General features: G+C 47.7%; 1 protein-coding gene across 1 annotated transcript in view; it reads right to left on the bottom strand.

Annotated features, from left to right (window-relative positions):
• Tg (thyroglobulin) overlaps nt 1-16,818 on the bottom strand; it is a 184,647-nt gene that overhangs the window by 142,148 nt on the left and 25,681 nt on the right. The window contains exons 14-19 of the mRNA XM_052747930.1: nt 15,029-15,241; nt 13,780-13,934; nt 13,405-13,561; nt 11,414-11,629; nt 5,000-5,149; nt 2,211-2,381 (exon numbers count right to left, since the gene is read on the bottom strand). Coding sequence (XP_052603890.1) covers nt 2,211-2,381; nt 5,000-5,149; nt 11,414-11,629; nt 13,405-13,561; nt 13,780-13,934; nt 15,029-15,241 — 1,062 coding nt within the window. The remainder of the gene's footprint in view (nt 1-2,210; nt 2,382-4,999; nt 5,150-11,413; nt 11,630-13,404; nt 13,562-13,779; nt 13,935-15,028; nt 15,242-16,818) is intronic.

Here is a 16,818-nt window from a genome sequence, read left to right as displayed (position 1 = left end):
CCCACCTGGTCTCTAAGAATCTGCCAGTTTTATCCAACTCCTGTGGCCATCAGCCCTGCCTACAAGAAGAGGTACTGAGAAAAAAAGATTTCTGGACTGGTGAGATGGCTCATCCTGATTGCCTCATTCAATTTCTGAGCCTACTTGAGGATGAAAACTGATTCTCTGACCTCCACACAAATGCAATGGCAAGTGCACACGCATGCATGAGCACACACACACACACACACACACACACACACACACACACACACACATGCACACACGCACAATTAAATACAATAAAAATTAAGAAAAATAAGACTTCTGTTGGATTTTCATGGGATGTACACACTCTCCCCACAAAATGCTTGAGATCTGTTACCACTTTGCTGGAGAGGAGGAATGATGGCTCAGATCCTTAGGAAATGATCATTTCTTATTCAAATTGTCTCTCCTTTTATCATTAGTTGCACTGACTTCACCAGAGGACAAAAAAGCCATATGGATATGTGTTTGTGTATATGTACGAGTGTGTGAGAAAATGTATGAGCGTGTGTGCGTGTGCACCCGTGCAATGAATCTGGATAGAGACACAGATAAGTGCAATGGGAAGCACAGGGTCTAGGGAGTGAGGTGTATCCAAGATTAAATCTAGTTATGTGGTATCCTAGCATTAGGTTAGAGATAAGCATTTCAACATTCCTTGTGTCTGTGTCCTGAGCTGGGTTATTGGAGAAAATAACCCAAGGATATCACAAGTATAAAGTGTTGAATATGTGGAATTCTGGCACATGGTAAGCTCACATGACAACCCTTTTCTTGCACAGTTAATAAGTCTGGCCAGCAGGACTCACCCCAAACCCAGCTGGTCCAGTGGGAAAAGAAAGCAAGCTATGGGGCCTCAAGCAAAGGGAGAAGGTATGTAAGGGAGGAGCTGAGTCCTAAGTACCAAAGAGAGGCCAGCACAAAGGGGCTTTGCCCATTGCCTCAGCACCCCCATACTTCTTCATGAACAGAAGAGGAGCAGGTGGCAGCAGATCCTCAACCCAGCTGTCTGAAGTATCTGTCACTGCTGCTGGACACAGTGAGATCATGCCTTTGACACCCTATAAGAGAGATCCTTGGATCATGTTGCAAATGAGGAAACCACTGAGGGTGAGCAAGTATCCAGGACTGCACCAACAGCAAGGGGACCTTTAGGGACTATTCTATTCTCAACCCAGACACCACACTCTTCTCTTCTGCTCTGTAGACTTTTATCATACCTTGTGTGGGAGGACTTGATGGCATGCCTGAGACCCTCTCATCCACTCCTCACTGAGGACCTGAGATAGTGCTTGGTGAGTATTTGTTGACATTTGAGAAGATGTGGATTCTCATAATGTCTCAGAAAACAGACTAGGGATGCTGGTGATTAGAGAGGTTGATCGAGTCATCCTGAGTCACCCCATAAAGAAATGATAGAAGAAGGACAGATACCTAATAGTTCCACAGCATCCAACTGAGAGAGAAATGCTGCCCAGATCCACAGAGGCAAGATGCCTACAAGAGAGGAGGCCTCACCAGGTCAGGTTTTGTGAAAATTCATCTCGTTTGCTGGCTAACTTATTCAGGGATAATGTTCTTATGATTCCTGAAACTTATTTTCAAATGATTCAACAACTAAAAAAGCAAGCATAGTAACAGATCTAAGTGAAGGAAATCTTTTCGTTTTATGTTTCTTCTAACTTCTCCGTAGGTTAAGAACTTTTAGTATAGAGTAGGAGACTATGGTAGTTTGAAAGTAATTGGCTCCCATAAGCTATTCGGAAGCTATTAGGAGGTGTGGCCTTGTTGAAGTAGGTATGGCCTTGTTGGAGGAAGTGTGTCACTCTGGGGGCAGGCTTTGAGGTTCCCTGTGTTCAAGACACCACCCAGTGTTACAGACTACTCCCTGTTGCCTATGATTCAAGATGTAAGAAATATCAGCTCCTGCTCCAGCACTACGTCTGCCTGCACACTGCCATGCTCCCTGCCATGCCGATAATTGACTAAACCTCTGAAACTTTAAGCTGCCACCTCAGTTAAATGTTTTCCTTTATAAGAGTTGCTGTGGTCATGGTGTCTCTTCACAGCAATAGAAACCCTAACTAAAACAGAGACAAATGGCATCTCTGTGTAATCCTTTCTGTAAGTCCCTGAAGACCCTGATCCCAGAAACCACAGTGGACACAACACCCAGTACATACTCAGGCACTGGGAATCCGAGAGTCCAGTCTCTGTCTGCAACCACTGTAGCCTCTGCCCCTCGCTGTCCACGCAGAAGGCTGCTCCACTGTCCCTGTCCCTCTGGCTGGCTTGGTATTGGCCATCCTGGTCACACTGTAGGCCAGCCTCATTCCTCTGACAGTCAGTGACACCTGGAACAATAAGTGGACACAGTAATGAGCAACAGGACTATGTGGTCTCTTCCTTCTCTTCCACCTTCCAGGACCCCTGGACTGGGGTGACGTCAAAGTTATGGGTAATCCAGACATTCTAGGTGAGATCTCTTAATGTGTCCACCCTCAGCCAAGCACACCACTGAGGCTCTCTGTCAAATCCATAGAGCACCTTTCGTATGGACTATAAAGCCCATATTTGGGAATCTAATCTTCAGTGTGATGGTAGTAGGAGGTGGGGCCTTTAGGAAAGTGATTATGCCATGAGCATAGGGCCCTCAGACATGGGATTGGTGTCCTTACAAAAGAGGACAAAGGAGCTGGCTTGCACTTTCTTCCATATAAGGACACTTAGAAAGCCACCATCTGTCGTATTTTCAGTAGACACCAAACCTGATGGCAACTTGATTTGGGGCTTCCGGAATTCAGAATAGTGAAAAACAAAGTTCTGTTGCCTATAAAATTCACCCAGCTTGTAGCAGTTTGAAATAGCTGCCTAGAAAGACTGCAACATTTCCAGACCCCCGACTTGGTCTTGTCCAATGCCACTATTCTTCCTGTAACTGACAGCTCTCCTTCACTGTGGTAAGCTTGGTCAGTGTTTCTATTGCCCTGTGAAGAAGTGGTTAGTGACTTCTTGCATCCTATTGATGGAAGCTCCATGAGGGCAGGACCTGCAGCTGACTGCATTGGTCAGTGTCTAAAATACACACTCCCCTTCAGTGTCCATAAATGTAAGCATGATGTCCAGGGATGAACACCTCTCTATCCCTGTGTTCAAGCTACTACCTCTTTCTGGAAGTCCTTCCTCCACCTGGCCAGTAGTCTTCAATCCACTAACACTGCTCTGGATTTGGGAAGATGAATGAGGAATGGTCATGACAGAGCTCAGTCCTCTACAGCTACACAGATATGTTACCACAGCACCTGGATCAATGAGCATGTGTCGGGGGGAAGCTGTTATCACACTTCAAATATGTCTCTGCTGTTTACTATGGGCTTAACATTGTGTCTGCCCCAAATCATGTGCTGAAGCTACAATCTTTCATGTGGTGGAATTTGAGGGTAGGACCTTTGGGATGCAGTTACCGGGTGTGGGGAGGTGAGGTCAGGAGTTTGGAAGATGATGGAATTGTCCCACCCTATATCCCCATCTCTAACCCTCTACCCTGCCATGTGGACACACTGATTCTGCATCCTGAGAACCATGAAAACCCAGTGCTTCTCACTCTAGGCACCCTGCTTCAGGTGGTATCCCAGGAATTCGGCACCAGTGACCTGTCTCATAGGGGACAGACTAACACTCAGAGGACAGCTGCTCGATTTCAGTCACCATGCTGGCAAGGGGAGGGAGGGACCAAAGTGGCTCTGGTTGATGCAAGCTTCTGCATTGGTCCTTCAGCTCCCCCTATTTCTGTCTTGTCCTCTCCACAATGAGAGGCAGGACATGACACAGATGCCCTTTTAAGAAAGCGCTGCGGTGGCACATGGACAGCACGGACAGGTCACCTCCACTGTAAGTCAGTGTTAAGGGAAAGGGTGCCCTGATGTCAAGGACACTGCACGCCGAGGAGTTTGATGTGGGGAATGGTAGGTTCCTACCTACAGAACTCCTCTTAGTTTGAATCTGTCAGCATTGTCATCCGATTAGCATGACCCTTCTTGCCAAGGAAACTTTCCTTATCAAAGAAGGTGGCTTCATCTCCTTTGATCACTTTCAAAAACATTCTGGAAATGATTCATACTGTAAGCAACAACAATTTGCTTCATGTTGACGTAATTTCAGGCTCTCATAAAAAGGTCTATCACAAAGCCTGGGTCCTTTCCAGGGCAAACCCAAAAGTATCCAGGTGGGTTTTCAGTTGTCACTCGACACTCTGTAAGTATCATACACATGGAAAGACCAAGTACATGGGGTCCTGGCAAGCTCGGGGCCAGAAAAGACTGAGCATGTGTTACATGGTGGTTATGTGTCTGGGTGGGAAAACTCTCTTTAGGATCTGATAAGGTTGATTTACAAAAACCGGAAGTTTCACAATCCGGCAAAACTAAGATCAAAGGTCAACTGAGTTAGTGGGTGACTCTGTCTGAGTAAGCTCACTTTATCTGAACCCTCATGTTACCTGTAAAAAAAAATGGGCCACAAAAAAAATTAAAAATAAAAAAAGTGGGCCACACCACCTACCTGGGAGAGGAGTCGGGACCACTGAATGAGACTTTGTAGGTAACATGACTGGCCTGGAGCTTGGCAGGAGACTGGCGTTCACAGAAGCTGCCTTTGATTACCCAGTGGTTCTCAACAGTGGTTAAGTTTTGTTGTCCACCACCACCCCACCCCACCCCACCCCGGCGCCACTCAAGAGATACTTGGCAAGTCTTACAGTCAAGTTTGCTCGTCATAACTTGGGGGAGAGGCTGCTGTTGTCATCTGGCAGCTGTGGGATACTGATGCTATTTAACCTCCTACCACTGTGAGGCAGTTTCTAGGATGTGGGGAACTCTATCTCCAAACATCCCCGCGGCTGACACTGAGCAGCTATGCTGCATCCTGTTGCATGGAAAGGCTTTTCCTTCGGAATGGCCCCAGAAGAACTTACAATGAGCCTTGCTGAAAGCTCCACTGGTGACGGTCGTTCTGCCCCTTGGGCATGGGATGCAGGCTGAGCTGCCTGCCTGTTCTTGGTAGGTGCCAGCAGGACAGGGAGTACACCGCCCATCCTGAGAGAAGCTTCCTTCAGGACACTTCACTAGGGGCACAAACACAGATGACATCAGAGTGAGAACTTGCTTTGTGGTCACAGGCAGGGCTTACAGTACATGTAGAACCCTGAAATCACCCCAGGTTTTCAATGGTGCAATTAATGATAAGCAAGCAGCCTCAGGCTCAAAGGCTACGGAGCCAGCTATGAAGAAGGCAAGCAGGTCCTTCTCTCCAGAAGCCGAGCCGAGCACTTGTAGGAGGAATTCAGGCAAGATTGCAGATGAGGGTCAGATGAAGTAGGAGACAAGTCAGCGGCACATTAGAGAGAAACAGCCTCTGAGAAGTTAACACTAGAGACGTGTGTGTGTGTGTGTGTGTGTGTGTGTGTGTGTGTGTGTGTGTGTGTGATAGGAGAAGCAAGCACCAGGCAGTACAAACAGCAAGTACAAAACCCCCAAGGTGTAACGGCAAGAGAAGGGCCAAATCAGGCCAGCCAGGGAGCCGGAGCCGAGACTGCAAAGGAGATGAGCTTGGCAGGAAATGAATGGGAAAGATGAGACCCAACCATAGCTTCCCAAATCTAAGAGTGTGATGGAGAGTGGAACGTGCAGGCAGACTGGGTGAAATTCCACTTCCTGTACAGCTCTTGGGTTCTTCTGGCATCATTTTTATTCTGTGTGAAATGGAGTCAATAATATTTAACGGGGCATAGTAGTCATGAACATAGTGTCTATCCTAACACCAGACTCATGCGTGCACTCAGCAAATCACAGTTACTTTTACTTTAAAGAAAGTTCATCCTTGTAGCCAACTATGTACAAATGGTACCTCCTCAATGGGTCAGTTCCAGTAATTCTAGTGACTTAGTGTCCACTCACTTGACTGCTGTGGCTGATGTCCCCGTGGGTCAGTCACTAGTCATGCTGCTCATACTGGACAAAAGTGAGGCTAATTAGAAGACAGCACTAGAGGTCGTTCTTGCTCTCGGGCCTGTTGGTTTCTGATTGACTCAGAAAGCCCCAATTCTGTGGATAAGAGCTCTTGTCAATCTGTCAACGTGGATGCCAGTATCTTGCTGTGGTCTTCTCCCTGATTCACTCCTCATCTTCTGGTACCTAGTGCTTCCTTTCCCTGTAACATCTTCAGTCCCTCTTCATCTCTCTGCTCCCATATGACATAGGCTGGGAACCCAGAACCCCAGTAGGAAAGGTGGATATCTCATAAGGCATTAAAGTTGTAGCCCTCAGGAGCCCCACTGCAGAGCAATGCAGGAATCAGCCACCCTGACCCTGGCAGCTCAGAGAAGCAGGGAGGACCTTTCTCCTTTCCCTCCTTGTTCAGGGCTGAATTTTCAATAATTTGCCAGATAACGTCAAAAAACTGAGTTTTACCCTGTAAAATGTAGAGCTGAAATCTTTCCCACCCTTGGAACCCTAAGTGTGTGCCTGGCACTCTGCTGCACATGCTCTGTGCATTAATATTAATGCATATTAATATTGCCACTAAAAGTTAGCATCTGTTCCCATCACACAGGCCAGAAAGCCAGGCCTGAAGTGCTCAGCCGTCACTTCCGACCGCACTCTTCTGGAAGGGCAGAGGGTGAAATAATGGCACCTAACAGGCACAGTGCCAGCTATTTTCATGGATTGTCTCCCAGCCCCGTGATAAGGACATCTTTTCCGACTTGGCAGCAAGGCCATTGACCGGTGAAAAGTAAGCACCTAACAGTGGTGAGATGGAGTCAGCATCCGAGGAGTTCCTATCCCTGGTCTGCAAGCATACGTGGTGTCTCTGAGTAAATCAGAATCTTAAACACGTCTTGGAAACTGAGTCGGAACTTTCCAGTCCACTCTAGCAGTGAATACCCTCTGAACATGGAGTTTCATTACTTCTTTGAGTCAGGCTCTTGATGATTGGTTGGGACAATTACTTTCTCAAGTAAGTGCCCTCTAAATTCAGGGCTAAAGGAAACGAAAGCTTCCTGGCCAATTCAAGCGGCCTGCCATCTTTACTCAGAGTCCCGATGAAGACAGGAAAGTGAGACCTGGAGAGATACCATCAAACCACAAACTCGTGTCAGTTTGAGGAGTGTGCGTCCTCTTTCCCCACAGTGACTGTCCCTGATGTCAAGAGTTTTTCCACCTAAAGGGCACTTTTGAAGATTGTAAGGAGGCGGAGCCTTGATGACGATCATCTTTTCCTCAGAAAGTGGCTTCTCTCAAGATCAGGAAGTCCGCCGTGGCTCCTGCATGCTCACTTTTGCCTTCAACTATGTCCCTCCAGCAGCCAGAATGACCGAAAGCTGTGACCAATGCCTTCCTTTATACAACACATTAGTCGGATCGTTTGAGTTTGGAGTTTTCAAGGCTTTGAGTCACATTGCTCTTCCTGCCAATCTTTCAGCCCCATCAATGACAGCTATACTTTTGAAGAGAGGAAAAATATCTTTGGAGAGACATCGTGGTCCTTCACCCTCTCAGAAGTTCACTCAAGCCCTGTCAAGTCTTTATGGTCCTGCCACTCTTCAGCTCAAAATTCTTCTGGGGTACTCCGTGGGTGGTCCAAGCTTCTTGTCTATCCTTCCCTGTGTCCTATCTTTCTCAGTGGGTCATCTCCTGCCATGTTCTCCACAGGTTCCCTTCTGCTACAGAAACCATGACATTGTTTCATAAAGCCAGGGGGCTTTTAGACTCAGTGCTTTTTCACTAATCTATTCAGTTTCTGGAATAGTCTTCATCTTGGTACCCCTAACACACAAAAGCATGCATGTGCATGCTCGCACACGCATGCACACACACACACACACACACACACACACACACACACACACACACACTCCCATACAGGTACCCTGCTCCCATCTGCCTATCTTGGCAGCAATTCCTGCTCACTTTTCCAGACTCCACCCAACACCTAATGCCCTAGCATGACTCTCTGGCTACCTTGAAGGACTCTTTATACCACAATCCTCTGGTCCAGACACATGCGGTGCCGTGGCCTTTGTGGCTCTGTACTTGTGGCATGGGGTTTGCACATAACTAGATTTGTAAAGCCTAAGTGGATGGATGACAGATGGATGAAAGGGGCACAGGAAGAAAGGAGGAAGGGGGAAGCCATAACATACCACTTCAGGGGGAGAAGTCCATAGGGAACTAGTTCTATTATAGGAATTTGTAGGGAGAAGACAAAATTTATAATAGATGGGTGAAATTTAATATCAGACATAAAGAAAATGGAAAATTTGGACAATCTCCCTGTGATCCTCTTTAATGGAGGCTACCAGCAGGGACTTCCACAGGATCCATAAAGATAAATGGAGGCAAGAGAGTGAACTCAACATATCGAGATGAAACTGCAAGCAAGGTATCTTCTCCCTCGCGGCATCGGTTCCCAGAATCAGAATGACCATGTCCACACAAGTCACAAGGGAGGGAAGCTCCTTCTGGCCCCCACTCAAGTCACTGCACTACCAGGGACCACTCACATCAGACCTCAGAGATGACAGAGAAAAACCCTGCTGCATCTCCACAGGACAATGCTCTGCCTTGTAGCTCCACAGCTGTCATCCAGATGTGTTTTGGAAGAGCCAAAAGGGAGAAACCTGATTCTTGGAGGGTGTGATTTCACTAGAAGGGAGAGTTGTAGTGTGCAGGCTGGAATTAAAGCTCTGGAGCAGATAGAGCCAAGTTCATGTGTCTACACTGACAGCTAATAACAGGGGGGCTCGCTGAGAGTTGGTCATAGGCAAAGAGGTGTGCTTTCATCAAGGAGGTCATGATATCAGGGGAAGACATATGACCTCCTTTGTCCACAGGGTGACAAGGTGCTGGGGCCAGCACTCAAGTTCAGGTGTGTCTGAGTAAAGAGTGCTGTCCTGCGTGTGTATAGAACTGTATGCGTCAGCTCCCTCGACTCACTCAGGATAGGATGGGGGCATACCGAACTCTACAGAAATGCCCACACATACAAGAAACTCACGGGGGATCTCAGACATAATCACAGCTACTGAAGGAACCCCAAGTCTTTCCCTGCTGCCTCTGTGAATACATTCTTGACCTTTCTGTCTGAAGAGAGATGAAAGGCTGCACGGTGGGGTGGGCTGGCGAGAAGGTGAGAAGACACAGCAGGTGAAATGTAGACTGTAGATGCATTTGAAGTGAAGCTGCCCGATGCCATGTGTAAACCTAACGCCGCTGGCCCTTCTGCTTCAGGAGTCCAGGTTTGCTAGAATCTAGTCACATTTGACTCTCGACCACCACTGAGTTAAACTATTGAGACCAGACTGTACGGCCCAGAAAGTCACAAATACAGGCCATCTGGACCTTTACAGAGAAAAAGTTGTAAGAAAGTACTCAGCAAAGCCTGACCCGAGACCTCTTCGCCAAGCACCCTTCGATGTTTTCCAAGAGGACTTGCTGAAGCCCTTCCCATACTGATGTCACACACGACCCACACAGGGTTTCTCCTCTAGGTAAAGCCACCCCATCTAAATCCCTCATCTCCTCATGAGAGGATCTGAAAGTCGATATTGATCAAGCACCCCAGAGGAAACTTGTGATTGGATTCTAATCTTCTCCTTTATTTTATGTGTGTTGTAACATGAATACAGTGTCCTTACATGTACGTAAACACCCACACACCAACTTAACGGTGTTTATCCCGGGAACCCAGAACATTGCATATTAAAGTCTGAGAACACAGTGGCTGACTTGTGTGACAGGTCATCTCTGTGACCCTGTTCCTCCTTCTTAGTAGATGCCACCATCCACTCTTCCTCCCACTTCTCTTCTTCCTGTCTGGTCAGCTCTCAAGAAGATGGAAAAATAGATTATGTATTTTGGCCCAAGAGGAGCTAGGATTTCTCATCCGTTAAAACTGGGTTTGGTGACTTCAAGTCCCTCTTGGGAGGCAGCCTGCTCAAGCTGCACAAACCCGTTTAACAAAACCTCCATCTCTTTTGTCTCATGGGAAAGATACTGCCACCAGGGGCTCCAATAAATCCTTGCAAAGTCACACTGCAGAGTGTAAAACCTGCGGTAAATACTGCCTGGGCATGGCTGTGCTCCTGTTCTCTGTGCTAGGATGAGGATGTAGCTCAAACCCAGTAACTTGGCACAGATTTAAGAAAGTCTATGTAGCCTTTGTTTGCAATCAATATAAATAATGGGGGGAAATAAGAGAGAACATCTCTCTCCAGCCTGATAAAAACATTCTCCATCTTATTCCATGTAGGAAGAAGGCTTCCATCCCATCATTAATCCTTTCAATCTTTGGTGATGGGACAATGATTCCCCTTTATTTCATGTGTGTTGTAACATGAACATAGTGTCCTTACATATATATATCTCCACACATCAACTTAATGGTGTTCATCCAGGGAACCCAGGACACTGCATATTAAAGTCTGAGAATGACCCACATATGACTACACCGCTACTCCTGGAAGATGTATATTAAGTTATATGGCCTAAAGGAATTAAAATTAGAGGTAGAATTAAAATAAAAATAGATGGACCATTCAGCCATGGAAGTGTCCTGGATTATCCAGCTGTAGGTCATTAAAATGGCTCTTAAGTCTGAAAGAGATGTGGTTTTGGAAGCAGAGAGGGTCAGAAAGCCACAATACTGCTGCCCTTGACCATGAAAAGGGGATTCTGTGGCTAGGGAGTGTGGCTGGCTTTGAGAAACTGGTAGGGTCAGATCCCTCAAGGGTCTCTAGAAGGAATACAATCCCGAGGATATCTTGATTCTAGCCAAGAAGACCCATGTTGCAATTCAACCTACTGAACTCTAAGATAAAGCACTGGGTCTGGAGAGTGATTGTAAAGAGAGCAACAGGCAACGGACACATCTTTCATTCACTTTGCAGCTGTGTCCCCATGAAAATGATCTTCAAAGGTGCTCATGGGCAAGAGCAATGACAGCCAAGTCAACCTCCTGCAGGTCTCATCTCCATGAGTAATAGAGTGGGCTGGCACATGGCTATATGGGGTTGATAGGAATGACATCTTCCTAAAACAAAACTAAGAAATGTTGAGCCAGGGTACAGGGTAAACACTGGCTTTCTCTCCACAGTGATCCCAGAACCAGAGTTCACGCTGAGGAAGAACTAACAGAAAGGACAATGTCACACATTCTTCCTCTTGCTGAGCCTTATGAGAGATGGCTAGTGAGTGATTCCCATGAAAACTGGACAGTGGAAAATACTTCTTAACCAATGCATTGATGATTATTCCCTCCAGAGGTCAGTGGCCTTTCCTGAAGCTTCCTGGAGTTCCATACCTCAGTCCAGAGGGAGTTGGGTACCTACCACAGCCCAGAGGATCCTGACTGGTTGCTGGGACCCTGGAGAATCCTTCCAAGCACCCAAGCTGAGTCCTGGGAGAGGTGACAAAGCTGTCGCCATGGAGGAAGTACAAGGAGGTGTCTGCTGGGAATGTCTTGGAGTCCAGATGAAGCTGGAACTTGCCACTTTGGATCAGATCTGCAAAGCGTCCAAGGAGATCCTGGCCCGTTAAAGCCCTTTCTGTAAGACATAGATGAGGCAGAGGTCATCTCACTGTTCCCTGAAAGGCCAGGGAGGATAGTAGGGGTGGGGCTGCCTAGAACACACTGGCAGAAAGACACATGGGCATTATAGATTCTCTCATTAGACATTATGACAGACTGGGCTCAGAGAAGGTGAGTGGCTGGCCCAAAGTCACACACATACAATTCAAACTCTAACCTAAGTCTCAGGTTCTGTGGCACCAAAGTGACCCATCCTGGTACAAGATGTGCTTCACCACAATCTAAGCCTCAGGGTTCACATCTGCTGACAGGTCTAGAAATGCTTTCTTTTACAAGGGGGATGTTCCCAAGGGATAGTGGATGTGTAAGGGCCACCCACATGAAAGGTGTGACCTTCTGTTGGAAATGCAGCTTTTACTATTCTGCTAAGTCTGGAGAAGGCTATGACTTCCCAAGTAGACAGTAGAGGCGTGCCATGTAAGGTTCTGTTGAGGACCTCTGCATACAGAAAACATCTAGGCTGCAGCCTGCCACTGGCCCTGGCATGAAGCCATAGTCATCATCGTCCTCACATTGAAGCTGGGGACAAACATCACATGCTTTTACAATATCAAACACTCCCAAATTATCCAGGTTTTCTCAGAGGAAGGCTAATGGAAACGCCTAATCCATAATGCTAGGTTGATTGTTGTCAAGGTGATATCATGAATCCAAGAGAATGATAGGCTTGTAGCTTGCCCCCTGAATTCTACCCCAGCCTTGTTTTTTTTTGGGGGGGGTGCGGGAGGGTGGTGTTGTTTTGTTTTGAGAGATTTCTGCTCATAGAACAGAGGTTAAATTCCAGGAACTTTGGGTACCTGGGTGTTGGGCCACTGAATGACAGAGGAGAGACAGGAGTTATCCCCATGAGACTCTACTTAGAAATGTGTGCATTATTCCCTCTCCTATGAGCAAGCTCAAAGAAAACAGAGCACACACTCATGATAGTGTTCACACAATTCTCTCTACCCTTTCTTCTTAGATCTTTGTGATCCCTCTATTCATCTCGAGCATAACTGCCAGGCTTTAAGCAGGTACAATGGACTGTGGTGTTTTCTCAGTGGAAGTGGGTGGTATATAAGCCGTAAGCCAGTGAAGACTCCCTCTCTCCACCCAATCTCCCTTCATACTGTGCCTCACCTCTACATTAAAGTCTCTAGCCTCTCTATTGTTTATGATGTTATTTGTCCCTATTGACCAGAACTTTGCTGACTTTAATATACTTTTAAAATACATACATATATATATATATATATATATATATACTACTTGTTGTTAGCTCTTTGAGACTTTCATACAGTGTAATTTTATTATATCCCCCCAACTCTTTCCCCTAACTCTTCCCAGATCAACCTACAACCCTACCTACTTCCCCAATTTTCTGTTTTTTTTCTAGTAATCTATCAGTTATGTAGTAATTATTATCTAGTAATTATGTAGTAATCTATCCAGTTTGTGCTGCCGTGTGAGATGCTCCAGCATCTTAAGAGCACTTGCTGCTCTTGCAGAGGACTGGAGTTCATTCCCAGCATTCACACTGGGTGGCTCACAACTGCCTGTAAGTCCAGTTCCAGGGGATCTAACCTTTATATCCTTTTTAACACACAACTAACTCTTCCCAAGAGCTGGACACAATTCTCCCTATGTTGTTATGAGAAGAGACCATGCCTGCCCCAGTTTCATTGTGGGGAGGAGTCTGAGGCCTGATGAGGCTGCCCAGCTTCATCAGGGCAGCAGTACAGATAAACATACCAATGCTGTGCAAATCTGGAAGTGAAGCCACTGAGATGTCCCCAAGCTGCAATTTCCATGTGACATTCACTCCTAAGCGCTCCGCAGTCAGACACCCCACCTGAACCGAGGAGTTGTTACAGACAGTGCTGGAAACCAGGGTCCCAAATGTCTTCACCTGCATGGAGAGGGACACCTTGATTTAGGGACGTATAAGAAGCTGCCGCTATCAAGCATGTGTTAGGAGTCTGACGGAGCTTATGTTACTTCCTATAGTCTTCTACCACTCTGCTCTCGAGGAGTTGGGTACTGAAAAGCCTCTTTCCCACTTGAGGCTCCCTGAGAGTGATACTAAATTCAGCCCAAGCCCTCGCTGTGGGGAAGGCTGCCACATACCCAGATCTGGCAGAAGCCACGGGTTGTCAGCTCATCTAGTATGAAGACCTGGAAGGCCTGCAGCAAGCCGGAGTAGTCAGCACTGCACATCTTGCCTGGTGGGAGCAGGAGCTGGAAGTGTGCTTGAGTTTGCACGGTCTGCCACAGCTGAGGCCCTGCAGCCAAGCACAAGAGGTCAGTGGGCTAAGGCGATCGGCCTGCAGGATTCGCTCCCGTGGGTTTTCCTTTGTGCAAACGAGTCCCTCCTCATTTTGCACAAGCATACAAGCATTGATTTTTCGCACTGATGTCCTAAGGTACCCCATACTTACTGGCACACTGGTTTAGCTCTGAATCACTTAGCCACCTCAGAGCTGATTCAGCCTCTAAATCGAGGTGCTTCCTAGGGATTCTGACATTCCCCTGGGAAAAATCTCCCATACTGCTTTGCAGATAAGCCTCACCATCCCACATGATTCTGCAGACAAGGGGTAGATGTTCTCTAACGCTGTTCAGTGTTCAACCTACAGTACTTTGCAGCTAATCCTATCGTGGTCACTCTGGCAGTCAGCTAGAGCCTTGGAATGGAGACCAGTCTCAGGATATGGGTCTCCACCTCAGATGCTCCTCTGATCAATGCTCCAGGAGTGTCAAGTGTAACATTCCAGTTCAAACTGATCTGCTGGGGCTGCTCACACCCTGGCCTTCTCAAATCAGGCTGCCACAATGCTGTCTGTGTAGGTGGGTTTGTCTTTACTTGAGTTCAGTGGGTTCTCTGGGGCAGCAGAAGAAGCTGTACATAGGAAAAGGTCTGCATTTACCCAAGGCTCTGATGCCCATCTGGCACAGGTCTTGAACCCCTGTCCTTCCAGGAATTCACCATAGAGGTCAAGTTGGATATGGGGAGAGGTTGGGGCTCACCATAAGGTGAGGGGAAGCCCAAAGTACATCACGTATAGTCCCTCACTCAGCAGCTGGAACATCTACCACTGAACATCTGTTTCCAATCCAAGTGACCAGGGGCAACCTAGAATAATGTTAATTCTCCCATAGAGCATTTGGCTGCAGAGAGTCACCAAGAAAACCAAACTCCAGAAGCCATGGGCATATCGGCTCCTTCTAGAAGCAGTGCTCCAATGGGGCCAGCTCTCCAATCCTGGTGCCGCAACTTAACATAAAAAGGCTGTGTTTGAGTAGGAGAGAGGCTCCTCAGCAATAGCCCTGCCGAGAGGGAACAGAGTGCAAGCCAAATGTCCCCTTTGCTACTCACGCTGGCAGGCTCGGGGGGGTGGTGGCGGTGAGACCCAGCGCCGACTCCCCAGGCTACAAATCAGTGGCCCTAGTGGGAATGCACTCTGACGGCCCTGGCGGCAGAGCAGCTGGCACTGCTGAACGGTGGTCCCTCCTGGGCCAGAGGCTGTCTCACAGAAGACCACTCCACCAGCCACGTCTGACTCAGAGAACGGCAGTGGACACTGTGGGCCTGGGAACAAGCAGGAAGAGGAGTCATGGGCACCTGCCAGGCTGCAGCCCAGCTCCTTTCTGTTTCTCTCGACTGCTCCTCAGGCCCCTGCTCATTGTGCCCTGCTCTGCCAGGGCTGGGCCTTCCCCTCTATGGCCTTCTTCCTTCCACGCCCTCTCTCTGGAGAAGCCCTCCACTTCCCAGTTTCACCAGACAGCAAAACAAAGGTGAGTCTTACAGCAGCATCTCCAACTACCTTACAGATCCATGAGCCACCACCCCATCCTCTTCTCCTCAGGGCTCACAGCCCATGCTGTCCTCCATGTTTCCCACATTAGCAGCTCTGAGCTCAAGGGGTGGCACCTGCAGCCACTGGCCATTCCAAACCAGAAGCATGCCATGGTGCCAAGAGACTGGGCTCTGCCCTCCCTATGTCTTTCTTGTCTGCACCCATTCCCCCAGTGAGACAATAGTCCTCTGTGTGAGCTCTTCAGCACTGTCCACCTTCCTCATGCCCCTCCGGTCTCCACTGACCAAACTGGCTATGGGATCTTGATGTCTTCTGTGCCTGCTGCCGCTGCCTCCCACTCTCCACGCTCAGCTATGGAACATCCCGTGGGGCTCTGCAGCATGGGAGGACCAGGCCAGGGATAAAGGGGAAAAGGACAGGGTGCACCCCTCTTCACATCAGTCTCCTGGCTCTGGGATTCTTCCCAAGTCTCACCTACTAGAGACTATCATTGCTGTAGAGGCAAGGAGAGGGGAGGCTGGAAGGCACCGACTAGTTTCCCAAAGTCACACACTGGTGAGAGACTGGGGCCAGCTCCTGCTTCTCTGTCTTTTCTCACTAAAAGGCTGCATATTGAATGTGTGTGTATGTCAGGAGCTGTGGTGGTTTGAGTAAGAATGGGATCCCATATGCTTATAGATTTGAATGCTTGGTCATTGGAGAGCGGTGCTACTTGACAGGGATTTGGAGGTGTGGCTCTGTGGAAGGAAGTGCGTCACCGGGGGTGAGTTTTGGTGTTTCAAATGATCAAGCCAGACCCAGTGTCTCTCCCTTCTCTCTCTTTGTGCTGCCTGCCGATCCTGAAGTAGAACTCTCAGCTTCCTCTCCAGCACCAAGTCTGCCTGCGTGTCACCATGCTTCCCACCATGATGACAATGGACTAAACCTCTGTATGTAAGCAAGTCCCAGTTAAGTGCTTTTTTTCCCCTAAGATTTGCCATGGTCATGGTGTCTCTTCACAGCAATAGAACTTTGACTAAGACAGGAGCCTTTCACATGCTGACATAAGTTTCACAGTGACTTAGAGAGATGGGGACTATCCTTAGGGCCTGTAACAGGTAAAGGCCCAACTCATGGAGAGAGGGACTTTTCTATCCATAGTTCTATAGCAGGACAAGTCATTTCCCAGAGAAGGCTATGGTTCCTAGGAATGTGACCTTGGAGGTAGAAAAAGGCAACTGGTCTCTCAAAAACATCAGCAAAATGTCAGACACATTTACTAAGTGCACACTGGTAACTGCATCGCTAAGCCATTCATGAGGTGCCTTTACTGGTTTAACCATGACACTTAGGAGTAGCTGCTTTTAAG

Source organism: Peromyscus californicus, unplaced genomic scaffold (assembly GCF_007827085.1).
Source record: "Peromyscus californicus insignis strain IS unplaced genomic scaffold, ASM782708v3 Scaffold_20__1_contigs__length_68692818, whole genome shotgun sequence".
Classification (NCBI taxonomy): domain Eukaryota; kingdom Metazoa; phylum Chordata; class Mammalia; order Rodentia; family Cricetidae; genus Peromyscus; species Peromyscus californicus.
Note: the sequence above shows the minus strand (reverse complement) of the source record. Positions and strands in the feature narration are given on the sequence as shown.